At 44.2% G+C, this 27,406-nt stretch overlaps 1 protein-coding gene across 3 annotated transcripts; it reads left to right on the plus strand.

Annotated features, from left to right (window-relative positions):
• The first annotated feature begins 69 nt into the window (after positions 1-69).
• LOC144103964 (Y+L amino acid transporter 2-like) lies at positions 70-20,956 on the plus strand. Of its 3 annotated transcripts, XM_077636708.1 has the most exons (7): positions 70-484; positions 8,727-8,948; positions 9,173-9,274; positions 13,153-13,410; positions 17,571-17,696; positions 17,787-17,886; positions 18,822-20,956. In XM_077636708.1, exons 1-7 carry the CDS (start codon positions 481-483, stop codon positions 19,621-19,623), a joined length of 1,614 nt encoding a protein of 537 aa, XP_077492834.1. In that variant the 5' UTR covers positions 70-480; the 3' UTR covers positions 19,624-20,956. The 3 variants fall into 3 exon arrangements, with proteins under 3 accessions (XP_077492834.1, XP_077492835.1, XP_077492836.1); XM_077636709.1 differs by lacking the exon at positions 17,571-17,696; XM_077636710.1 differs by lacking the exon at positions 13,153-13,410.
• Positions 20,957-27,406: the final 6,450 nt, after the last annotated feature.

Genomic DNA, 27,406 nt, shown 5'->3' on the forward strand with positions numbered 1-27,406 from the left:
GATTGCCACAGCGCGCCTGCGCACGCGGCTTCGAGCCGAAAAGCACTCACCGTCGCGACAAGGCGGCTGAAAAAAAAAAGCACTCGAACAGGGAGGTCGCTGCCGCCTAGCCCCGTCGCACAGACAGCTGCTGCTGCGCTTTGCGCGCCTGAACGGTCTAGTCGCTCTGAGCGCCGAGGCGCCCCATAGCCGCAGCCGGAGGGACGACAGCAACATTGGACACATGTGGAGCCACGCATGCCTGGTTTCAGCTGCTAATGCGCGACAGACGGATGTTTTATTCTTTTCTTTTTCCGGTGGATATATCGGCGGCGCGACGGAAGGATGACGTCGCCGGCGTACTTTCGTGCACGTAACGTTGTGATGTGTAACGGTGGTGTGAAGAATTCCCGGAATGTATGAACGCGTGACGTTGACTGTGGCTTAGCCTAGACGGCGTCAAGTTTTTGAGGAGTCCACGTGTACTCGGCCTGTCTGGAAATGAGTGAGTCATCTCCAGATTTCGAGTTGCGTTTTAATATGCTATCCAGCTACAGTGCGAAGTGTGACCTTCCTCGTCACTGGACGTTCCATCTTTTTTCTCGGTCTTTCCCGTAAATGACGAGTTAAAAATAACAAGCAGGTTAATGCTTACAACATGCTTACGTTGGTATTTGCAGATTACTGCAGTGCACAGCCTCGGGTGCGATGTTTCGCTCAAAAACGGAGAAAAAAGACATTTCAGGTAGTCGTCACCGGCTTCAAGCTGTGTTATGCAAGGAACTAAGCCTTTATCTGAATGACAAGAAGAAAGAAAGCAAAAAAGTTTATAGGGAGCCTTGGCAGAATATACAGTTGCGGAACATTCCTAGGGATATGCTTTTAGATTGTACCTGAAAACCGTCTAATTCTGCCACTTTTTGAACCGAAACATTTACTGTTCCGTAGAGCGAGTTACTACAGAAGTTTTCTTTCACGGCATTGTTCCTATGCGGCAAGCCTTTAAAACTAAGTGCCACGTGACCAGATCAGCAGCATTTGCCATAGATCACTGCTGTTTACAGACATTATAACTCTCGAAATTACTGTCAAGATTGTTTTTAGCTCCACAAATTGCGCATTAGTGGAGTTGAAGCGAGCAAATGATATCGTAGCTGCCGTCATTGTTGCAAAAACCAGATGACTGCAGCCGCAGTGACAACCACAATCGGCTCTCTGTTGTCTTCATCAAACTGCGTGGATAAGCATGAGCAGAGGAATATGTTAAAGCGAGCAGAATGTGCTAATAATTTCTTTTCAAGATTAAGCGCAGCACCGACGCAGATTCAGAACCAAAAATTCGCGGACAGGGATCCTGAGGCGTACGAAGGCATCTCGGCGAGTCCTGTGATTCTGCCCGCAGGCTTCACAATTTGGAAAAAGGTGCGCCATTAAATCTGAGTGCGATTATGCACACTGAATGACGAAATTGGTTTTTTGCTATTTAAATCAATAAATTCACAAACGTTTGCGCTTTTCTAGCTCGAAATAGGGACGGCGGGGAGAAATGAAAAAAAAATTTAATCCCAAACATAATCAATTTGACATTTCCTTATTTCCTGGCAGTATAAGAAAATGTTTTCAATATAGTAAAAAAAGTGATATGCTTTTATTTGAAGGCATCAGAAACGTTATTTATTACACTGGCAGCGCTAAACTAGACGCGTTCCATTATGACGATAATAACAGGTTTGCAGGTTCAGTTAATTACTATTGGCTCAACTTGTTTGTCTCACCAGTGACTTTGAGAAGTGTGAGGGGCTGCAGATAATCACTTCTTAAGGCGGCGTTTACTCTTCGAGCTGTTTTCGTTTTATATGTCGTTGATATCGGTAATGTGCGCAACTGTTGAAAAAGTGTTCTGCTCCGGTGCGCAGACACCAAGAAAGAATACGGAGGGCACGTTTCTGTAGGCGACAAATTGGATCCAAATATATTTTGGTTTACCGCATGCCATTGAAACATTGCGGACTGCGCAAGAACGGGAAATACATTATGGTTGTGGTATATGGTCCTTTGGGGCGTAAGGTACCTAAGCGACTAAGGCTATAAAGGACGCAGTCATTGGCTCCTGACAATTTCGAGTACCTGGGGTTTTTTAACGTGCACTCACATCGCACAGTAGACACCCTTTAGCATTTTTCCTCCATCGAAATGCGAACGTCACGGCCGGGGTCGACAATGCGCCTTTGGGGTCAGCAGGCGAGCACCTTAACCACTTAGTCACCACGGCGGCGAAATACATTACGCACGAAATCTCTTAATAAAACGTGACAGCATAAGCTACTTTAAAGCAGTTATAAACAACATAGTTTATAGCTTTGGATTAAAAGGGTTTTGCTGACACGTTTTATTGGGAGCCACAGAATATTTTAGTCGACCGAAATGCATTACGGATAGAAGCGGTCAGAAAAAACCATTCTGCGGCTCCTAACATTACGTGGCCGTGCAACCTAGTTTAAAGGAAAATTATCAACCATGTTGTTTCCAGTGCACAAGCGAGTCGAGAAACACATCCACATTTTGTGCATTGAGAAACACTAAGAAAACGCTTTCCGTTAGGACATAGTGCTATGCGGTGACAGCTCATGTTCTTTCTGCTTGAGTAAAAAACACCGTGAACATTGTTTTTCCGGCATTGAGAGTAAGCCATTTATTTGCAGGACATTTCGAAATACTTCGTGAAAAGAAACGCCACAGACCACGAATGTCCATCGTTTTGATTTTGTTTCACAAGTTGCGGCTGATATAATCGTGCAAGTGCCTATGATGCTGAGCTGTCGTGCCCAAGGTTGCGGGATGGTGTCCCGTCCGCGGCTGTCGCATTTCGAGGTGCAAAATGCAAACCAGCTCACATTCAGTGCAACGTCAGTGTGCGGTAAAGGTGGCCGAAATTAAACCGGTGCCGTACACCACAGTGCCTTTCATAACCCTTTAGTACCTTCGGGGCGCTAAACATCGCATACCACACAGATAAGAGGTGCCGAAAACGCGTCACAGACGTGTGTTTATGTGACCTAAAATTACTTGTCGCATCGACTTCTCGCATCAACTTGTCGCGTCGACGCAAAAGCAGCACCTAAGGCGTACAATGCACATACCATAGACTGACTCCAACACAGCTTTTTGCAAGCTCAGCTCAGGGCTGGATAGTGTCGTTGAAGTGTGATGCGGTTCAACTCAAGCTGACGGCGCTCTGTTTGGAGTACCACAGCTTAGCGAAGTTACACTCTAATGAGAGTGACAGATGTAGGTGCAAAGATGGAGAGATGACTGCTCCTGCTCCTCATGGATGCATGGTGCAGCTCTGCGGGTAGCATGGACCCAGTAGCAGAAGAACAAGTTTTAGGTGTTTTGATGTACCAAGGACCCAATAAGATCCAGCCAGAAGTATGTAAGGCAGAGAAGAGGGACTGAGATGGACTTTCCATGCCAGAACCATACTGTGGAGTTATGTTTTGACATTCCTCTGCGCGCTCTCCCCTGTCCGTATCTCCTGTGTCAGGTCATTTTTGCTCTTTATTCCGTTCACAGCGCACCTTTGAAATGGCAGCCGTACTCTGCACTTGTGCTCTGCATTTGCACAGGTGCGCTTGTGACGGCGCCCAACGTATTCAAAGCACCAGCATCTTTTCTACAGCTACCGCAGTTGCTCACTTCACCGGAACGCCTCTGTGTTTGCACGGATCACGAACCGGTATCCATCCGTGTAGTTGCAAAAGTAGATAAAATCCCCCAAAGGCCTCTACTGGGGCTCCACTGAGGCAGGCGCAAAGGCAAGCTACCTGCTGTATGAAGGGATGTTTCATGCAGTAGGGGCAATCCACGCGTGGCCGAGATAAACCTGCAAGCATTTATCCGGGGTGTGAAAACCCACCACGCGCTGCCGCGCACAGCGGAAAACACGCTTGGGAAAGGAGCAGTGTGGATTGACGAACGACCGGGTGGCGACGCCGGAAACACGCGCGGGGAAAGCGCTGAGTTGCCGCTGAGTTCATTACGAAGGAAAGCTGCATGCCAGCCCACCAAGCGCCGATCGGCAGACACGTTCTGCAGGCATCAGGGGAAAACCATGTCCAGCAATATCGCGCAAAATTTTTGAAGATTGGAAAATTGTAAGATACTCTTACGGTAACTTTAAAGATTACCATTCTTCTGATATGTAGCAAAATTTTTCTTTTGAACTCTTTCCATTGCTCACATCCAACAGTTAAGCCTGCCATAAAAAAACATCTGCGAACGCTTTTGACGGTAGCAAAATCATTAATAGGAGAAAAAATTCAAGACCACCGTCGGATGATCTGCAGATACGTTGATTGCTATAGGGAAGTATTCCAACATATGAAAAAATTGCGTTCATGAATGGGTTCCCTTCCAAAAAGGCTTTTGTCACGAATTGGCTGGGTGTGCCTAAAAAGAAAGGCTGGGACTAAATGTAGGTCAGACGGACAGGGTACATAATTTTTCCGCGCACGTCAGGTAGATTAGATCAGTGTTTTTCAATGCCCCAACGTATCTAAAAAAAATATTGTTCTCTTAGATTTTGGTATCGAGGACGCGACGGTGGGTAAATTCATGTCCATGGTGTGGGTCGCGCGGTGGCATAGGTAGAAGCTCATTGTCATTTGATGCTTGCCTGGCGACCCAATCCGTTGCGACCTCGTTACGCTAGTTTGGATTACCATTGATGTACTACGATAGTTATACCTCCGGTTCAAGAATGTTTGCCCACTGCCCGGAATGGAACGATTGCTGTTCAGAGCAGGGCATAGTTTCAGTACGCCAGCAATGCTCGTGCTGTTCCACGCACTGTAAACATCATGTGCCGTTTGTACATATTTCTACCGCTTTGTCGCACGTCGTTTGGTTGCTGTGCGTGAATTGCAAAATTAGTCACGGCTATTTCTACGCCGACATGAGGCAACATGGGAATTCCTGCCTTGTGCCGAAGCCCTGTTACTGAACTTGGGGAGTTGCTTTCGTGGGGCGAGGCGCAGTGATCCAGTTGATGTCTAGCGTGCGCTGCATTGATGCTCCAGATATGTGTGTGGCGTGTGGCGACGGTTCAGGGGGGCCCTTCGGCTCACGCAAGACTCAAACCCACTGGCTTTAAACTTCATATACGTGACCATTAGCGCCAAAGACTAAACTGCGGGTTAAGCGCTTGTCTATTCTCCTGCAAACAACTTCCTTGTTTTTCCCGGAAGTGGATTGTTCACGCTTCCAGATTTGCAATTGTTTCTCCCTCGTGCATTGTGTTCGAGCACGACAGGCTCGCTCTCCTGGCCGTCGCCGCTGCCCCAGTAATCCTCGAATGAGTTTGTCATGTTATTTCTTTTGCCACAGCTGTGAGGTAGAATTGAAATAATTAAGAGATTACCATCCTATTCGCTGCATCTTCATGTAAAGAACTGGTAGCAAAATTTCTTTGTAAGTACTACGGCATATTATGGATGCCTGCTTTGCTTTGTGAGATTCTAGTTGCGATGGGTAAGAAAACCTTATTTTCAGTAGATGTATCTGCGCTTCAGCTCTCGGTGCAGTCTTGCAGGCGGGGCCAATGCTGGTGATAGTTTGTTTAAATTATACGAGGACATCGAAGTGATCCGTCATGACACTGCTAAATTAGTACGAAGCGAAGGCACAGGGAGAACGCGATCTCTGCTGGCGTACGCCACATCACGTCACGCAGTCGCAAGCATGCAACCAGGGTGCAAGTGACAGCGGTGGTATCGTGAGGACGCCGACCTGTGCGATCTGTGGAAGTGCGGAAATCTGAGAAAGAGAAACTTCTCTATGCCGCGCCTCGAAAGGAGTGAAGGTAGCATGTGACCTGTATACGCTTTGCGTTGAGAAGCGGCGAGCAACTCGAATGAGAGGAATTTGTTTGACTTGCATTTCGCCATGGGTTCACAGCTACGTCCGCCGTACCTTTACGTAGAAGGAAGTGAGTACGTTAGACGTGTTTTTAGACACTTCGGAAGCGATAAACGAACACACCAAAAAGATGAGCTGACAGAAGTGTCCAAAACCAACAGTGCGACACCAGTAATGAAGAAAATCTGTCCGCCAGCTGGACGAAATTCACTTTCATCGAGTAAGGGTTCGCTATACACCTCCCGTTCGCACTTGCTATCTCCCGGTCTTATATCATCGACCAAACAGCCTTGCAAAGCAGCATTCCGGCATTGCCGTCGCTCTTCTTTCTAATGTCGCCGTTAGGCAAGAGTAACATTTTGGGCACAACCCTGCCCGAGGCATGTGTTGTTGAAGTGTCCATAAGAAGTATGTATCTCTTATTAGTAGTGCCTAATTTGACTGGGGGCGTGAACGCTGTGAGGAGTAAGGGAGAGTGGGACAAAAAGTGTCCACAACAACTGAGTGTAAAGTTAACAAGTGTTTTGTTAATACAATTAGATTTTGTCTTCTATTATGGGAAGTTTAATCATTTTTGCGCACTGGATAATTAGGAAAGATTTGTTTCAGTAACACGCAATATGGGTGGCAAAACGCGATGTTGTGTTGTTCTGGTGGTACTACATTTAATTAAATGGCTTTATTGCAAGACCTGAAGCTCTAGCCACACTATCGCGCTCTCTTTCATAGTAGGGTAGTCTCAACGTACAAAAAAAAGCAATGAATACCTACTACTACGCAGAAAACATGACGAACACTTTGTAAAGCACAAGCAGAGCCTATGCCTTCAAGCGTTTTTGTGCTCTCAAAGGCTTCCATCAGAGACAAGTAAAGAAAATGAAAGATTGTGATTGCAGGAAAATTCAAATATGCCATTGAAAAAAAAAACCCAACCGAATAACATACATTTTAACCTGCAGTAAATGAACATTATGTGCTTATTAGTGCGTAAGCACTGATCTGGTGGGTAGATCGTCCGTTGTTTCTTCGCAGCTGGCCAAACCCAAGCGCTCCGTCTCGCGGCACTGCCCGCTCATCGTCGCCTTCTATGCAGCCCAAATCCACGCTTTCGCACTGATTTGAACGTAGCAAACATTCTCTGTAGCTTTAGTTTTGTAGCACTCGCACCCGCGCAATTTTTCAAACATAACTGCATATATTTAAGCGAAGAAAGGTCTAAGTGTCCTGTACTTCTGAAATTTCACATTTTTCTCCTTACCGCAGAATTTATTCGGAATATTTTATTCAATTTTAGAGTAAAAATGTGTGCTCTTAAATGTTTGGAAATGGTCTACGACAATTTAAACTCCACGTTTCATGAGAGCATACTAGCAGTACTGCGTTTCGCTGCAACAGGGTTCTACTTGGATGTCAGTTTTTTCTGCGTATGCGTGTTTATTGACTCTGATACTTTGCTCGTAGCCTGTCATTCTACGCTATTTCTGCGTGTACCGGCGTACGTACTCTCACCCTAATTCTCAGTAGAAAACATAACCAGAACATTCATATTCATGCCTCTTTTATCTAGCGTACGGAATTTCCTGTTGCTTTTAAGCTGTGAGCTCTGAGTTACAATTTAGAGACGATTGTCATATTTACTGCAGAACTAAATAGCTGAAGATGCCGAAACATCTTAAGCAGCAATGTTTGCTTCACATGTTCCAAACAGTAGAGGTTGCACGGAGACGGAGAAAAACAACTATACGTGTGTCCAGTTCTAGGACAGCGTGAAAAGCAACTTTCGTTCCACCGGAGCTCGTCGGGGATCCACCGTGTCCGAATGAAGCCAAACACACCATGCTTAATGCGGAGTATGTGGGAATACGGAGGATGTAACGAGCTTTGCGGAAGGGACTGCTTGCGCCGACAGGGCCAGTAAAGACCATAAACCTTGTTGCCATGAAGTGCTCCAGATAGGGTATGATGAAGATGACGATTTTTTTTAATTGATAGACGAAACAAGGTCAACTTGGCCCAAGAGTGGAGTGATTAACGTATTTTTCTGTTCTTGAAGGAGGTGGAGTCCAAAAGCGTTTTTTTTTAAAGCAAATCACCCGAAAACAGGCGAATCCAGGGGGAAATCTGTACTCACTGGCTTTTAGGTGGGTACCTGACGACACTAAGGTTCAAACCCCTCATCTTCCGCATACCGGACGCATGCTGAAAACCAATTTTGCAAATTATTGATTACCCGCCGCGGTGATGCAGTGGTTAGGGCGCTCGGCTACTGATCTGGAGTTCCCGGGTTCGAACCCGACCGCGGCGGCTGCGTTTTTATGGAGGCAAAACGCTAAGGCGCCCGTGTGCTCTGCGATGTCAGTGCACGTTAAAGATCCCCAGGTGGTCTAAATTATTCCGGAGCACTTCACTACGGCACCTCGTTCTTCCTTTCTTCTTTCACTCCCTCCTTTATCCTTTCCCTTACGGCGCGGTTCAGGTGTCCACCTAGATGCGAGACAGATACTGCGCCATTTTGTTTCCCAAAAACCAATTATTATTATTATTTTTATTTTTAAATTATATATTTCATATTCCGTGCTTCTTTCTCATCAAAAGCATTTGTTGGGCGAGTTGGTGTTTACGATGATCCATAACTACAGCGCAAACGACAGGACAGAGATGAAGAAGGGACACCACACAGCGCTGTGTGGTGTCCCTTCTTCATCTCTGTCCTGTCGTTTGCGCTGTAGTTATGGATTCTTTCTCATGCTGTAATGAAAGGGAACCGAGATTTTATACTTCTCAGGCGACTGGTGTAGGGTTCATGCACTGGGGATTTCGTTTCATTTCAGCATTGTTCTCGAGAAAGAAACCGGCTTCCTGTCGCGACAAGCAACGGCGCGCAAACGGAGCCGGATACAATGCGCTCAATGATTTCGACGAGGATTACAGGGGAGATGACGACAGCTGCAGTTTGCTTCCCCAAGATACGCAGAAGCGGAGTCAGGAATTTACGCTGAAGAGAGACGTAGGTCTATTCAGCAGCATCACGCTACTCCTCGGAGCCATCATAGGTGAGACGTTCTGTACCCATTCACTTTGCCTTCGAAGCCAGTGTGGGTTCGCCCCTTTTTAACATCAATATATGCGATTGAATAAGTGAACATAAGTTATGCTCCTTTCACTGACCTGGCTGTAACTTCTTAAGTATTTCTGAAACTTTCCAACCCAGAGCAGTAAATCTGCTCAGTAGATGTGAAAAGTTATTCCATTGAACAGTTGAATTGCTTTCTTTAAGGTACTGGTATTTTCATCACACCGGGAAACGTTCTGCGAAACTCGAAGACGATTACCATAGACCTTCTACTATGGACTCTCGGCGGAGTCAACGCATTAATAGGTAAATGGATTCCCTATTTTTTCCTGGTTTCATGACGCGAATTCATTCAGGGCAAAATAATTTTCGTGGTGAACTTGAGTGTCCAAAAATATGGATGAAAACCATTGTATTTTATCATCGCGCGATAAACAGCAAGAGAAAAAGGACAAGTTGCTCTTGCCGCTGGGGGACTATACAAGGAAGCCTCACTGGAGTTGTGAACCTGACACATGTGCGTTTAAATAAGCCTTACTTAACCAAAGTAAGCCTTACCAAGTTAACAGCAAGGTGACTGTTATTTCCTGCTTCCATGTATACTACAGCCTAAACATCATAGTTAGGTGCTCATGCGTTGAGGTAGCTATCTCGACTCCTAACACCGTGAGAGCATTCTAGGCTGTTACTAAACAATAAATAAATCAATAAAAACATTGACGGCAGCCCCGTGGGAACGAATCCGTGCGTAGATTTAGTTGCTAACTGCTCGCCCCTTGAGAGGCACAGTATTCCACTCTGTTGCGGATGCTTCTATACTGGACAAACCGAGTGATGTACCGGCGAACGTTTACGTAAGCACAGCAATTGCCTTAACCGGTCTACGCACAAGCAACTAGCCTTGCACTGTATACAATCTCTTAGCATTCCACATAAATTTGCGACTCAAAGATAATCAGGCAGTACCACTAACAACAGACAAGCGATATACTACGGCTTTAGGAATCAGTCTGTCCACTGCACAGTGACAAAGCTTGCTGCTGAAAACTTTCCGGAACATTACTAGCTAAAAGAATTGCATACCAGTCCGGTTGAATAAGGCTTCCTAGTATTAATTGTCGATGTTTTTGCGGTTTCATACATAATAACAGTCTACCTAAGAGAATTGTTTGCATGCCACTCGTACTATGGCCCAGAGAAGGATCTGCACCGCGTAAATCCGGTTAAAACTTTATTTGATGAATTCTGCAACAGCCGTAAGCGTTCACGGCGTCGATATGAACGCTACGCATGGTAGGTCTCTTTGTCGCGCTCGTTATTTCTGTCTGCGTGATTTATTTGCACTGGAATAAAACATTAAAGCCGTTTTCACAATCTCTTACTTTTCCTGCCGAGAGTGCACTAGTCTCCACTTCTGCCGATCACATTTGCACGCTGTTTCCTTTCTTCTGGCAATATGCACCAACCGGACCCAATGGCCACGCATGTCATGGTATTGTTTCTGGTCAGTTATACCTCAACGTAAGCAAAAGTCTATGTATAAAGATGCTTGTGGTGTCCAGCGGATGTAAAAGAAAATAAAAATTCAAACGGCAACACAAGAAACAATATCCAAGTTCTCACTTCGTTTACAGAAGTAATTGAAGAATGTGTTCAGAACTGTCGTTAAATTCTTAGAAAAGGGGCTATTTTTTGTGATCTCGCGTCACATTTTACATAAATGAGCGTAGTTAACCTTGCTTTAGAGGAGTTGACTATTTCGCTGAAGCAGGGGCCGATGAATAGAATTCGATATTATTTGCAGTGCTGCGGGCACTGTGACAACGTGATAGGCTCCGAAAACTAGGCATTAGAGTAAGGTTTCTTTATTTGCCTTCTGTAGCCTCTTGTGCCGTGCAGCGGACGACAAAATTAGTACCTTAATTTTTTTTTTTTTTGCGCTGCCGTTATCTGCAACATTTCTAATTCTTTTTTGCGACGAACCAGACTAGATAGTGGCTGCTCGGGTTGTCAGTATACTACTTAATTTTGTAAGAAGCATATGCAAAAAGATATCTCTCTTTTCCAAGCGTCAGTCAGGAATTCAAAAGGGAGGACGGTGTTGGAAGGTTTGTTAAATATGCAACCGTTGCCAGTGTTCAAAATTTTGAATTGTTCAGCGCCTGTCTTACTATCTTCCTGCTGTTGTGCCTCACAATTTCTGTGCGCATTATTTCGATGTACAAAAGCGGCACCTGTCGGAACTCTTAGCAGAAGGCCAATCTGCACTTATAAACAAATGAAGATAAAAGTTGTAGTACGCCTCCTCAAAATGAGATGGCGGCACCAGTCCTAGAGCGGCGGGGCGCGCGAATGTCTAGGAAGATTCAACAAAAATGGCGGTACTCGCTCCTAGTTACGCTGCTCAACAACCCAGTCGCTCCAACTTCCGCACGGTAATCTTGTATGTCGTGGGCAGCTGCTATTGTTTAAAATGAGCATTCCCTAACGTTCTAGCTTTCCGTGCTTAGAAAATGCAATGAGACTAAAAGAATTTGCATATACATCTGGTGTGCTTAATTTTCCGTAACTACATAAGCTTTGTTCTTTGTTGTTCTTTTACAAAGCGTTACGGCAAAGCGTGTATTATAGGAGCTGGAAATGCACATATGCAGAGATAACTAAACTGCAGACATTCTTTTTATTCTGCAGTCACGTCGCATCCCAGACACAAAAAGTGATTGTGTTGCTATGAGATATGGTACCACTGATATGGCGCCATGAGATATGGTACCAGTACTTCCTAATTCAACAATATGCTGCTAACCAAATGAATAGAAGGCGAGAACGTGCTCTGATTAGATTTGTTTGCATCGGTACACAGAAACCGTTTCGGCAACGCTTCCTGCTCAAGAAGAAAACGAAATTCAGCGTCACATCACCTGCGAGAATTTCATGAACGCAAAGCAACTTCATTAACATTTTTAAACTCTCCTTGTAATTAATCCAACAGAAAGCAGTACTTTCTCTCCGCAAAAAGATATCATTTTGTACTATATTGCAAGATAAATTTCTTGTAGCGACCGAAATTCCCATCGTAAAGACACTAGATCCATGTCACACAACTCTCCATTGTGTTGAATTTCTGTGTATTCAGGAGGCTCTCTGCAAAGTTCCTTTCACTATTTCCGACCCAGGTTGTGCTCAGAGTGCGCACTATGAGTCGATTGGCTGTACTGAACTGTCACGCCAGAATACTTAGTATTCCATCCTTGCACACGATATTCAATCACATCCTTCGAATCCCCCAGTTATTTTCGGAGCAACTACCTTTGTTTAAACTATTTCCATTAGCTATGCAGCTATGAGGGACCATCTCTTGTTAGAGAACGTCGGGTTGGGCAGAGATGAACATTTATAGCTTTCCTGCTGTAGTTGGGCCGGAGTTGTACTGCATATAGCGAATTGGTGCGTTCCAGAATAGTTGTTTTTACTGTTATGCGATCATTTTGGGAATCGAAGCGGCCAGTTTCCGTGGAGGGTAGCTCTCATTACCGTAATGAGACGATCTCTCTATCCATAATAAAAATATAAAAAGTCACTTTTGTTGGCGTGGGATGATAAAAGCCGCATTAGACACGCAGGAGGAAACGAAAGCTTGGTTTGTGTACTTGTAAACGACTACCCAAAGTTGAGAAAAAACTGAGCCAAATTAAGTCCGTCTGCAGTGGCGCTCCACCCAAGTGAATCACCACAACTCTGCCTGCAAAAAGCAGATAGAGAGTGTGAGCTGGAAATGCCCCGCCATAGAACAAGGACGCACATTACGGGCCTTATAAAGACCGCTTATGTCTATCGCTCTCCCGTTACCCGCGCAAAAATCAGTCATAAGTTTACACGCGCAATAATAAGGAAACATTTCTGTCGTTTAATAGACTGATGTTCTAAAAAAAATCTCTCTTTACAGCAGCAATTCTTCAGCTTAACAACCTGTGGGCCATCGGCTGTTGCTGGCAACCACACTACTTTCAGCTTGCACGCTTAAATAATCATAAAGGGCTCCATTCTAAAATCAAGTGCTTGTTTTAAACTAATGTCTATATGGCCATGACATCAGATAAAAGCAGACAGTTAGACAGCCTTTAAATAAGAACACCAGAGTTCTACCGCTGGATCGGGTTGGTAATATGACTTCGTCCTTGCAGGTGGCCTCTGCGCAGCTGAGCTAGGCGCGCTGCTACCGGCATCTGGAGGCGATTACGCCTTCTTTTTGGCTGCTGGTCGGCCGTACGGTGTGTGTGGTGACCTTCCGGCATTCTTCTATGCCTGGACATGTTTTTTCTTGGAACCCGCGGCCACTTCCATACAAGGGCTCACCTTCTCTGCGTACCTGCTGAGTCTACCGTACCCAGACTGCTCGCCACCCTACGAAGTCAACGTACTAGTCTCGTCACTCTTTATTAGTGAGCAGCCTTGTTTCCTGAAACACATTAAGGTGCCCAGATGGGTCCACATACAGTATTTATGGGGCTACGACACGCAAGCGATAACGCGTGAGGTACAAATGTCCACACAAAAAGAGTCTTCGCTGAGATAGAATGTATCACTGATTGAGGAACGTTTTATGGCAGGCTAGTTTACAAGCACTGGACAACTTTCTCTCGCCCGAACTTGAGGCCATAGAAACAACGAGTGACATCGTAGGCTGCCTAAAAAGAAACCTAAACGATATCAGCATGCACATTGTACTGTCCAGAAAGCTTGCTGACTTTAAGGACAGAATGGAAGAGTGCAAAAGAACAAATAAATTACGCGATAACGAGCGATAACTGCCAGAAAGTTCGTCCCTACACACCTCCTTCGGAGTGTAATCTGATCTGGAATAATGTACGTCTTGTGGGGGGCCTTACGTTCGGGAGTAGTGACATGAACTGTCCCATTTTATTTTGTAGTGCATTTTACGGAAACGGTGTCATGTGCGTGAACAAATTTTCCGCACTACGTTTGAGGCACCTTCGCCAGAGACACTGAAATGGAGATGACTCACTCCGTGCTCTATGTATTTGTGTGCACTCTTTTTGCCATGTCCTCTGTTATCTCCGCCTTCGAAAGCTATGTACGGCCCCGGCCATTATATTACGGAGAAATTTTCGCCCATCAAACACTTTCACACGTTACCTAGCAAAAATTTAAATGTGCTTTATACTCAAGTTTGTCTATGGCGTTGGTGCATTCGTGTATTGAACCAAGACACCATAATCTATGCGGAACGTAAGAAAGAATCTGAAGCGCCGAACAGTGTTTCATAATATCTTAGCCGAACCTGTACACAAGAGGCGAGAGTGTTAGTGGCGAAATGTGCTCTGCCGAACAATATGCTGTATTACCGTCAGGTTATTACTAAGCCTGCACCGACTTATGGCTTAGTCAAAATTAACTTACTAGTTAAAAAGTGCTTCTTCATATCGCGTTATGAAATTTGCATTCGAAAAAGTCGCCGTTCTAAAACACGTAATTTCTACGTGCAGTCAGGGATGAAATAAGATTGATATAAAATAACAATAGAAGCACAAAATCTTCAATGAGCCGTAGTAGCAATAAATAAATGTTTCAATAACATTACATTTCTTCACTGGCATTACAGACACCTGGAGAGAGAGTGGACATAGAGAATTTACTAGGGTTTCAGCGTAATAAAAACAGGGCTAATATGCTAAAGCAAGCTTCAAATTATTTCTTGAAGCTGTGTCGCTGTGCTAACCAAAATGCAAATATAATAATTCAGTTCAATGCCGAATTGTACAACGTTCGCCTTTTCAAAGGGGCCTAAATGAAGTGTAGAGTGCATGTGGGATTTAATTTCAAAGTTTAAAAAATATAGGGTGCGCTCTGTTATTGCTCCAGAATTGCGAGCCACTTTAGATGTTTAAAAAATTTTTGGAACAAAGTAGGATTTAGGCCACCATTTTGCAGTTTTTATTGCGAGCAAATTTTACACCGCAAAAAAAAAAATACTTCTGTATTTTGAACTTCAAAACGTATCTGACAGTCGTAGAAACAAGCGATAACTACGAAGAAATAGTTTCAGCATCGTGTTTTTACTCCTTCTTGACCCATCACTTTCCTCAGGAATGCCTTTCTTGGATTGCCGAACTTCTGGATCAATTTTTGCGACTTCTTTGCTGCAGAATTACGCAGCCAAAAACAGTTGTTTTCCCGTGAATTTAAAAAAGTCCTACATATTAAACGAAACAAATTGAGCACCTCAAAATTTTAATTTGCCTCCTGAGCAGATGTTAAGTTGAAATTTATTGAAATAGGAAAAGCCAGGTATCTCACCTAATGTTACACACGATAGTTCCTCAAGAGAACTACTGCGTTTATTGCCAAACTATGACTCCTTGATTTGTGCCGTCAGTTTTTGTCACCACACGTAAATATTTAATTGGAAACAAGAGGCTGTCTGAGGATCTCAATTTTCATTACCTGATCGCAGGTATATGAATATTATTCATCGGGAAGCAGGAGTGCAAAGAATCCTGATCAAAAAGACTTCAAAGTGGGCAAATAAATATGTGGGTTGCTAAAGAAAGGAGAGGAAAAATGTTAGCCATTTTTGAAAAAAGCAACTAATGTCCATGCGATTCGCAAATTACGTGCGAGTTACGTGATAGCTCAATATTAGTTTCTCTTTCTTACCTTGACTCTATTCAGAACTTTTGTTCTGAAAAGCTTTAAAGAAATCATTTTGTTTTCAGAGTCCAGCTTATGCAGGCATTGTGAAAAACATTGCGTTAGGACATTGAAGTAGTCAGGGGTTATGGGGCAGTTCTCCCAGCCTAATAATTCTCATAATCACCTCTTGGTCACCCAGGGATGAGTGACCTCGAGATTTTCCCTGCTGTGGTCACGTGGTACCGCTGGGGTAGGATAGGTTGCACTTGAAGGGGCGTGGAGGGCGGGGCGTATATAGTAGAGCTCCTGCTGTTAATTGTGGTATATCTGGTCGATTTATTTATTTTCCCTACATTTTCAGTGTCTGTAGTTGAAGACATACCGCCTGCAATAATGACATAGATCTGTTACTCACTGAAGGGAACATTTCGTGTTACCCAAAGCAAATACGTTATGTGACCATGTAAAAAAGGTCTACGTTACATATCTCTAGTAGGGATAAATGTTGAGGTAAAAAGAGTTAACATGATCTGCTACAAGTCTTAAGGAGCAAAATGCCCTGATAAAATGCAGCAGTATTTTCAGTCGGTATATATAATTTCAAATAGGGTACCTTTTTATTCTTCGTGAATATTATTCAAAGCGCTAATTACCTCTCGGAATACTGTGTTCAGAGATGCGGTTGCAGTATGATGATTGCACAAAGTTGTGAACATCATTTCACTTCTATCTTACTGCACATTTTTAGCCTGTGCGAACGAATGCAAATTGCCGAACACCCAACGCCAGCATGGAAGCGCTCCGTGAATAAGGGGCAGCCATACATAACCTGCTTAGTAGGTGGCCTGCATTTCGTACTCTGTCGCTACGAGGATAGAGCATCGTGTTGATGGCGGTTCCGGCATGAGCGGCTAAACACTAGAGCGGCTGCCACCTGCTGACATAGCGCGAAAGTGCTGTCAGCACCCGCTGAAACTTATTTCCCGGACGGCCTATTTTTGTAAGACTGTGGAAGGGCCCACTTCGTCGCTGGCACCCTTACGCGAGCTTACACGTCGTACTGTGACGCGAAGAAAAATCGCAATTGTCAGTTGGCGGTTTGTGCACCAAGTTTGCGCATAATGACGTGATTTCTGGTGTACAGTCCACATTCGATGTACAGTCCACACGGCTCGATTCTCATTAAAGAACAATTTTTTGAAATAACATTTCCTCTGCTCTGTATATATTCCAGAGGGACCGAGCCTAGAGACAGCCAGCTAGCAGGGCGCTGAAGCGCTTGTGCATTTCTGTTATCTTCGAGAAAACGTACTTTTTTTTTTTTGCTAGAAGGTAGACAAAAATTATGTAGTTTCAACACTTGCCACAGTTTCCTTGCTGTTAAAACAAACAAGGTCTCTCATGTCTGCATTGTCTAAAGGCTCCCTTCCTCTGTCTTGTCTGCCCTGAACAAGATTTTGCGAAGTGGCAGCGACGTATGTAGCATTGCCTTCACAACCTTTCATTTTGCGAAGCAAAAAGTGCAACTCAGCATTGCGTCGACCGCTTGTGATAATAGCCAGGCTATAGGCGCATGCCTTTGTCTAGTTAGGCATCTCTGATTACTCAAAGAGCTTTGTTTGTGATGTCTGTTGAGGCCGAAAGCGCGCAATGTTCCTCAGACGGGGCCTGTTGCTGCAACTAGTCACACTTAGAACAATTAAAATGCGCGATGGCAGAATATTTAAACACACCGTAATATGACCGTAAGAAACATCGTGACAGTTAGAATTGCTTTGGGCAAGGCACAGTAAAAGAGATGATTTTGTGTTGTACGCATATGTATATAGTCTACAGACAGCAAAATTTAAAAATTTATTTATGTATAGCTCGCGGGCTTTGTACCTCAGTTTCTGTACCTGAGGTGTGGCGGGCCTTCATGTCCTTTACTTTCTTCTATCACCTGCAGCTTTAGCAACGGCAATGAACTGCTTCTCTATAAGGATGTCTACCAAAGTCCAGGACATTTTTTCTGGGTTGAAGTGCGCATTCCTCTATGCGGTTATTATTACTGGCGCCGTGTACTCATTTCGAGGTAGGTTCCCTGCAAGACTACGCACAATACTGCTAGAATTATGAAAACCGAGTGGTCTGAATTATGCCTTCTATTTTTCCACGGGATCAGGAAATCACATCTGGGACACTCAACCTTATTCTGATACTCACCCCTCAGTCGGAGATCTTGCAGCGGCTACGTATTCTGCCATCTACTGCTATTCCGGATGGTAATTCATCTTGCTTATTTCATTTTTAGGTGCAATGAGAACGTCGCTAGTAATACAGGCAGAGCAAGCATAAACGGGCAATCATCTCAAATGTCACATTATAAGGCATAGCTTGTCCAACCAGAAAAAAGGAAGAGTGGCAGGCACACTCTGAGGAACCCTTGAGATGCTATCTTCTTAATTGTGCCTTTCACGCTATCACAGATGAAGGTGATAAAGGTGAGGTAATACGAATTCATACAAAAAACATACGCATGCACTCAACATTTCCTCGGCGGGTACTTATTAAGCTTTGGGTATCTCCGAAATTTTAAAAGCGCTTTTTTCGTGCCCATTGCATACTCTACAGTGTTCTGGGGTCCAGGTACCTTCTCTGTCAAAAGTAACCAGATTGTCCTTACCCTTGCTTATGCCGTCAGCAGGCATTTTACTATCCAGAACAGGATAACAATGTCACTAGGTGACTGCACGGAGATTACCCTCACAGCTAACGAGGGCTGGCGACCACAGAGCTGCCGCTCCGCCACGGTCACGAAAGCCTGTTTATTTTGCTAAAGACAGTACATTATGATAGGGTACTGTTAACCAGGCTGATGCTAGATTTATTATCTACTCTGAGCTCACCCCTCAGCGTTTAAATGGTGTAAACTGACTGGTGAGGAAAATGAACTGTCAAACGGGCTACATTGTGCGAATGGCGTTCATCCGCGAACGTATGCCTTGCGCGTTTGCATAAAGTCGCATGCACCATGGTAAGGGCAAGAGCCCTGTGCCTGGATCTTCCTCGTGTCAGTCAGGTGGGGACTCGTGAAATATTGTCAAAGATTTGCATTGTGCAGGAACTGCAGGAATAATAATAATAATAATATTTTGTTTTTTTGTTTCCACTTCCTTAATTCAGAGTACTGCTCGTTACAGCCTGATTTATTGCGCAGGAACTGCATCAATTGCGTCGCTGAAGAGATCAAGAACCCCGGCAGAAACATACCCGTCGCCATAGCGGTCAGCGTCATCATAACTGTGATAACTTACTTGCTCGTGAACCTCGCCTTTTTTGTCGTCCTGGACTCTCAGACAATCGCAAGCACGGACGCGGTCGCCGTAACCTTCGCTCGGGCCACATGGGGCCGCGGCATGGGAGCCGTCATGCCGCTGGTCATCGCGCTGACCGTTTTCGGATCCACATGCGTGGACGTACTCGCCTCTTCGAGGATCTTCTTCGCTGCTAGTCGAGAAGGCCATCTGGCCCGATTCATGTCCTTCGTCCACGTGGAAAATTCTGTGCCCCTGGCGGCCGTGGTCGCTCGCTGCATCTTGTCCTTGACCTTGACCCTCGTGGGCTCCGTTCACTTCTTGATAGAGGTGAGCATCCTGCTGGGCAATGTCTGGGAAGCGGTCAGCGTCGTCAGCTTGCTCCTTTTGCGGCGTTCCATGCGAGACGCGCCTAGGCCGTACAGAGTGCCAACGGTGATCGCCGTTTTGCGTTTGCTGGTGTGCGTCGTCCTTGCTGGTGTGACTCTGGTGCAAGTCAGGCGCTACGCGTATCAGTACGCCATGCTTGTGGCCACGTTTGCCATAGGTGCTGTGTACTACTATTTGTTTGTCCGGAAGAAGATCAGACTTCGAGGAAGTCAGCGTGTTTCTCTGTTCCTGCAGAAGTGTTTAAACTCTGCTCCCTGTGCAAGTGAACTTGAAAAGTGCGTGAACGAGATAGGACCTGTTGTTGAGTGGGACTAGAGCCCTTAGGTTTTCGTATTTATGTGATTAGGGTTCTGCTCTTTTCTTGACGCCATGAGCTGTGTTCGGTAAGGTTTGATTCTTCAGTTGGGTCTTTATCATTATGCAACCGAATTGTAAGGTAGGTTTTAAATGCAAGTTCTAAATGTATTGTATGGAACACATAATTTGTTATATTGTCACGTACCTGGATGACATTGTGGGCACAAACATGGGCGGTACGCAGCGGACTGGAGTGCAAAGGAAACTGTATATTAGGCAAGCCTATGTCGATAAAAAGAATACGACTCGGCGGTGGCGATAACATCATGTGCGCACCAATGTCGGCCGGTTAGTAATGCTCGCTGATTTTGACCGCACTCAATTTAAAGGGAATGAACTTTCACCACAAGTAGCAGGAAACGCCCATAACAATCCTGAACGTCTATGAGACATTTGTACATACTTTCACTCTTTCTATAAAAATCTAGTAACCTCCGTAGCAAAAAAAAAAAAACAAAAGACGCTAGCTGGAAGCTTCGAGAAGAAAGATTAAAAAGGAGCCATCATAAAGATTTGCGGGAATATTACCTCCATTAGGAGCGGTGCTGTTCTCCAAGAAGTACTAGTGCATAAGTCTATGCCTGTCGTGAAGAAGAAATGAGCGCGGATGATTTCCATCACCCATCTGAAACGCCGCACCTTAAGTTGTTGCAGTTTTTGCTCTTCCTCAGGAAGGAGCATTCGAATACTGGGCGCTGCGAGTCTAAGAAATGTATTATATTCAATGCGCCGTTTATGCCGTCTATTAATAAATGTTCTTAATGTCAAAGGTATGGTGCCAGATGCCATCATGGAACTTTCCTATGCCATTCACCGTTGTGCAGCTAGCTGCCTCGTACCTTGCACTTAACTGTACACGGGAAAAGAGTACATGTGCGTCCATGTACGGTACAAGAGAGGTCACAATGCACGGTATACTCGCCCAAGCAATTGAAATTATTTCTGGAACACTGAGCAAGAAGACAGTGTACGCGAAAAATGGCAGCTGAATGGCGACTTCACACCAGTGCTACTAGTAAGTCTTACAATAACTATGTTTCTAAGCGAAGGTTTAAACATCAGTAAAAACCGCAACTCGAAACCGATTTCCATATGCAGAGCTAGGTACAGCCACAATTTTATTTTGTTCGTTCATAATGAAGAACTATTACCCAAGTTTCTTAAATTCGATCCAGTTGTGCTTTCTCAATGAGATAGGTATAAGTTCTAAGCACAATAAATAAATTCCAAGAAATGGGCCCAGGTTTAAAATTTTGATGCTTAATTGTCACTGAATAAATTTATTGTGCGAAATTAGGGCATAAGCCTCAACATATTGCAAGACTTTCATCTGTATCACCTTGAGATGAAACTTCAGAATAAGACGAAGCATGCATAAAAACAACGGAACGACCATTTTCGTCGATGTCCAAGACAACCTGGGATGCCACTCATTAAAACAAGGTGAGTAATTATTGGGATGGATTACGGTGATTGTGCGAGAGATATTGCCAATTACCAAAATTTCAGGAGTGTTTTTACTCTTTGTACTCTCCTCTAGACTTGCCCTACCACTCGTTCTTTAAGGGTTCATATCTTCGTCACGAATCGCATATCATAATATATGCGTCTGCACTTCACGGTATATTTAAAAAACAGATAATTTCCGCAAGCAGAGTGTAACAGCGACGCGAAACGTCCACTACGACCCCATGTAGTCACAGTATACTGTTGTAGCAATACGCTCGCGCTCATTAACTGCCCAAACTGCTTGTTTTGTCAAAATTAAGTGTCTAGTATCGCGGTCAATAGGTCCAAAGTTCCTTAGGCTCAGCAAGAACATCATGTGCGATCTCGATTTAACTGCACTTCCAGCAGAGTATGCAAAGTGGCGAAAAAAATATCACTACAAGTGACCGATCCCAGCTGCTGCGCTATAGCAACGAGAGGCGCTGGGGAGTCACCAACACGCCCATCGTGAGGCTGCCAGTGCGGCCAATCGCCAATCACCGGCATCTGTTTTTTTTCTTGTCGTTTCCGCCGCTCCGGATATCTCCAACTTGTGGTAAGCTTTTTTTGTTGTTAACACTGTACATAACAAGCACGCACAATAAGACGTTGCTTCTGAAGGCACTCAGGCCCACAACACAGAGCATGGAGCAAGGGATTAAGGCAAGAACTGTGGGACCAACCGCTGTTTTCTTTTATAAGCGTTTGTGGGCGTACCCAGACCTGATAACTATATTTTGATTAAGACTCGCATTATAAACTTTGTCTTGTGTCTGAGGAGGATGTACTTTAGAAAGTAGTGTTTAGTCTATAAAAAACTGGCGGAGGCGAAAATCTCCGGCATGTTACTTTTATTATTATTTACAATACTGTTAACTCCTGTTGAACGAATTATGGCACAGTGGGATTTAAATCTTAACACAACATTATAAAAAAAATTATTTGGCTAAGAGAAGAGAAATAGAAAAATAAACAATATATCCCAGAATTTTCACTCTCCTCTTGCTTGAAGGAAAAGTGATAATTTTAAATTTGCCCCACTCACGTGTTCGAGAACAAAAGTTCATGGTCTACGTGGACTAGGCACATATTGCAATGTGCCTGATCCAGGTACGAAGGAAAGCAGGTGAGATATAATATCCTTGCCGTATCGTGTTATCTATATAATAAAAAAGTACTGCTCTCCTCCTACCTGGATATTAATCCTCCTACAGGTGAACGTGGTTGTACTTTTGGAGACGGATACAGTGCGGACGGCGACGCCGCTTACAACAGGGAAAGTACATCGTGCGAGCGTCGTGGGAAAACAGCATACACAAATGACACACAAAACTGACGGCACAAGGCGGTGACTGTCACCCGTGTGTAGAACTGTCTCTGGCTGAGAGCATCGTACGTCTTATATCGATAAACAGGCTAGAAAAACAAAATAAACATTTTTATCATTCAAATGGGCGTTGAAGTGCTAGTGAAATATTTTTCAGCTTCCCCCTACCCAAGAAAAATGAAGCAAATAAATCATTAGTAGAGAACATGCTTCCGTACTAAGTGGTGCTGCCTTGTGGGAAGAAGTCAGAGCTAAAACATGGCGATAGACACAAGGAGATACATAAGACACAGACCAGCGATACTATTGATTGCTTTAAAATTTGTTTTACTAAAAATCTCAGTTGGAAGGTACCTGCGCCTCAACTTTCCCTCTCCGAGCATCCTCTCCTTCCCCTTATATATGCTGACTATTACAGCTTCCACTAATAGTTAGTAGTAGCGCTGATGAACGTGTTGTGAGTCTTCTTGTGCCTCTCGTCCGGTTTTCGCGCTGGCTTCTTCACATAAAATTATTACTACCGTTCTATTGTGGGTACATTTTGTATTCGTGTTGAAATTATTTGTATGAAAACATCGTACCCGTTGGTCAGAGAAGACCTACTCCATATCCCTTAATTACTTCACTGGCTTTACATCAAAAATACTTTTAAATTCCTATACAAATATGTGGGCTACTCTGTGCTTTGAGAGAGCGGAAGCTGCGAAATGTGCATGGAGAGGATATGTCTTCACATATCCTCTCAAATTAACATTCACATTAAAATTAGCATTAGGAACAGCTGAGGAATTGGGTCATTGGCAACCCGCTTTTGAGCTGCACCAGATATGCTGCACTATCTGGGGAGCCACTGTTGGCCCAAGCGAACTCAACTTGGTTTCGTTTTCGCGCACAGCTATATTCGCATTCTCTCGTATGTCTGCGAGTCCAGCCTCGTATCCTGTTTTGCAGGAATAAACGTTTGATGCAAAGCCCTACACGCAAAATAATATGGCACGCAAATGTATGCTGCATGCTTCTCACGCGGCTCTACAACTTGAGTTTTAACATTAATTATGAAGGCAGTTTGTGGAAAATTCGGTTATTTCTTTCCATTCGATAGGTGCGGATGGGGGAAACACACTTGTCTAAAGTTCACAACGTATAACGATATTTAGTAAGTTCAAAAACTCTACGTATTATCAAGCTGTGGAATATGCTGCCAGAATATTTTGATTAGCAGCAGTTGTAGCAGTGGCGCACTGACCAGAAATGAATAGTCCATTTTCAGTATTACCTGCATAACAAATTCGTCCGTATTATTTTCCCGGCGATCTAAACATTTTCCTCAGATCTCCACTAAGAATTAAAGGCGCAGAGCGTCTTGAAAATCACCCCGTAGCTCTTTTTCTAATGAGGTATCTTTAGCGTTTTCATTCCAGTTAGCGGAATACACTGAGAGGCTCTCTATATACGAATTATTCATAGGCCGTGCGCCCTGCTCACGATAGCGTCCAGGAATTTCAGCGCTGTCAGTCATGGTCTGACGGAAGAGGGGCCCGCTTTAAACCCTGCACGCTCAGTTGATACCAAGAATAAATCTTTACGCTAGTGATGGCTCCGAGGTTAGTCAGCGGCCGCCTGTCGTTGTTGGCCCTAAGTTATTTGGTCAGAATATGGCAACCAGAGGTTGTTTTGGGGCAAGCCGGTTTCATTGGGAACAACCCATCCGAATACACAGCATGTGCTGTCGTGTGCAGTTTATTTTCAGAACGAACAATTATGAGTAGCGTCCCTCACCTCTTGTGACATAAGGTTTTTACTGTGTTCCATGATGCATTGTAATAATATGTGGCCTCCCGCGGTGAGTTCTCACGGATTTGCGGTAAGGCATTGCCTCCCGAGAAACCCTTTACCTTGCGGTACACGCACCAAACGAGACTTTTCTGTTATCCCGCTATAACCCAGTTAAGTTTAAATATTCCCATAGTGCCATCAAATTACATGATATTACATTTTGAAATGGCGAAAGTTTTTGGTCTGTTTAACGTTTACTATTCGATGTTATGTGAACAACGTGAGCTGGTCGCACCTCCGGGCGCTATCAATCCTCTGTATTTCGCTCGCGGTAGTGTGCCCGTAATGTTCAACTTCTCTGTAAGGCATAATAAAAGCATTTATTATAGTGCTAACATGACACACACACAAAAGATTTAGGGGGGTTTATCGTACAAAAGCGGCTCAGGCTATGAGGGACGCCTTAGTGAAGGGCTGTCGAAATTTTGACCACCACCTGTGGGTCTTTAACATGTATTGACATGGGTCTCTAGAATTTCGTCTCCATCGAAATGTGAACCTGCGTCTCTCGACTCTGCAGCTGAGCGCCATTACCCCTGAGCCACCGCGGCGGCATATCCTAATAATAATTCATTAACTACTGCCGGGAGCAGCGAAGTTGCGAGGAGCGGGGCGGTGACTGTCGCATGCTACGCCGCTACGGAGTGTCGAATTTAGGTGGACGACGCATTTGTGCCTCCCGCAGACGCACGGCTTTCGAACAGCACGTGTAATGGCCCAAATTTTCTGAGAGAGGGCGGCGAGTTTAACCGCACTTTTGATATTATAAAAATTGATGCGGCTATCATTAACGTCCGTCTACAAATCTCTAACTGGAATCATGCTGCTATATGTAATAGTTAATAAATTAATTATTAGAATTTAGTCAACTTTCACAGTTTACGTGATTCACCTGCTTTCTGGCGTCAGCCAGCCTTGGCATTAATATGACGCAAAAAGTTCTCTTTACCTCGAAAACCTTATATTTAAAGATGAGTGGTGGGCCTCCCCGAAACGCCTGGCATGCCCTGCTTCAATACATCATGTCGCCCATGAATCACGCTTCCATTGGTAATGAACACCATTATCCCATATCCATTGACAAAGTGCTATTAGGAAATCAATACCGTCATAATGCAAGCAAAGTTCACTGTATCGTAACAGACGTCCTACTGGTCTTAAACTATTGCATGCGACCGCTACACCTTGCCTATTTATGGTAACTTTAAATCTGATCTGTAAGCCTAATTGATTTATCTTCACCTTCTCTCGGATTCCACTTCGTTATACCCATTACCGTCGATAATTAATTTTGTGCATTAAATGTCTTTTCAAAGTACTGTCCCCTTCGTGTCGAACGCGAGCAGAATAACCGAACGAGTAAACAAGAATACCGAAGTAGTACAGGTGCTCACCATTAATACAAGCGGCGAACGTTAACTATTTCACGTGCCGGCCATCGCGCTATTTAAATGAAAGTAGTATGTGCTAATAATATTTTGCCCTAACATAAGATCTCGTTGTGCTGTCAGCGTCACGAGTGAAGCCTTCGCGTTTTCCTTGACGCTCTCAGTGAACTTTTTTTTTTCCGCGGCCGCGAAGACCTGAGAGCATCGGTGCTCAAATTTAAAGTCCGTGCCCTTTATTTTCCTTTATTGGCGCTTTGCCTCTTCCCCTAAACACAGATCACAAAAGAGAGAAATTTGCATTTCTTTAAGAACAACAAACAGCACACCAAAAAATGACGGCGGCGGCCTATATTTCAGGAGGTAAAGCTGCCCCAGTTTCTTATTTGTTGCAGAGCTTCTCTGCTGAGCCTAAATATAAAGAGAGAGTCCTTTTATTAAAGAGCACAGGTCAAGCGCTCAGTGTACTGCGCCTGTTGGACCATATCAAGCTGGGATTCCAGCTGTGTCGGTGACAGCCAGCGAATCCAAGAAAAGGGTGAAAGAAAGGCGGCGGAGGGACGGGAGAGTGGAGATGACTGGAGAAGACGCAGTGCTCTATATTTGCATAAATAGCGAGGCAGTCAGAACTGGCAGCGGCTGACGCATTTCTAATTACACGGAATCCAAAAGGATTCGTCGACAGATTTGGTTCCGCGTAAGGAAACAAAAAAGGTTGGAAAGAATTTCTGAGCCCTCCACATATGCCGCGCGCATCAAAGTCAACTCTCGTTACTGAGATCAAAAGTGATTTTTACATGTCAGCGAAAAAGTCATCAAGAAAGGAGGCACACTAAGCATGCCTAGAAAGCGGCACCTCACTTGGATTTTTGTTTTGTCGAATCTTTGCGAGATGACATTATAGCTTTGAAGACAAAGATTAATGGGTTCGATAAAAACTATGGCATCACTACTTACTCTGAATAAAGTTTTTTAGTCACTACATTTTATACGCCTTACGCCGTTGAATTAGCTTTTGCTTATAGATGCCCTCGATTTTCATCCCAGTGAGGACCAATTAGGCGATAAATAGGATTTCGATCGGAAAAAGCTTGAACACGAAGATGTAGATGCAGTGTAGTAGTTTTTTCTTTCTGTTTACAACAAATGACCCGTAACGAGAGGCACTTTACATTTACAAATAGAACTCAATATTTCTTCACGGTCTTCTGCTCCTTGTATATCACCGCCCATATTCAGATTCTCCGTTCAAGCGTTACTACTGGTCGGTCTGCCATTGCTTTCCCTCTGAACTTTCTGGTCCACAATATTTGCGCACCTTATGTCCCATACCTTATGACATCGAAAGCTGATCCGAGGATTATTAACCTTAGCGCCACTGAAAATCTATCACTATGTTCTGTTTAGCACGTTCACTGTTTTTTTCTTGTGTAGCCTCTGTTCTTTCCTTGGAATCTGTCGGAAAACGTCTCCTAATGTGGCTTTGCTCGCTGCGCAAGCTCGTCTTCATGATATAGCGACACAGCGTGTGTTTTTCCAAGTCACATGCCCCGTCTATCACCAAAAGCGGCATTATCCCCCGGACTGGACAGACAGACAGACATAAATTATGGTGAGGCATAAAAAAAAGAAAAAAAAGAGAGCCTCTGCCTGCGCTGCAGAAAAACTTTATTCAGCAAGTAAGTTTTAGACCTACCTGGGTCCC

This window comes from Amblyomma americanum, chromosome 9 (genome assembly GCF_052857255.1).
Source record: "Amblyomma americanum isolate KBUSLIRL-KWMA chromosome 9, ASM5285725v1, whole genome shotgun sequence".
Taxonomy (NCBI): Eukaryota; Metazoa; Arthropoda; class Arachnida; order Ixodida; family Ixodidae; genus Amblyomma; species Amblyomma americanum.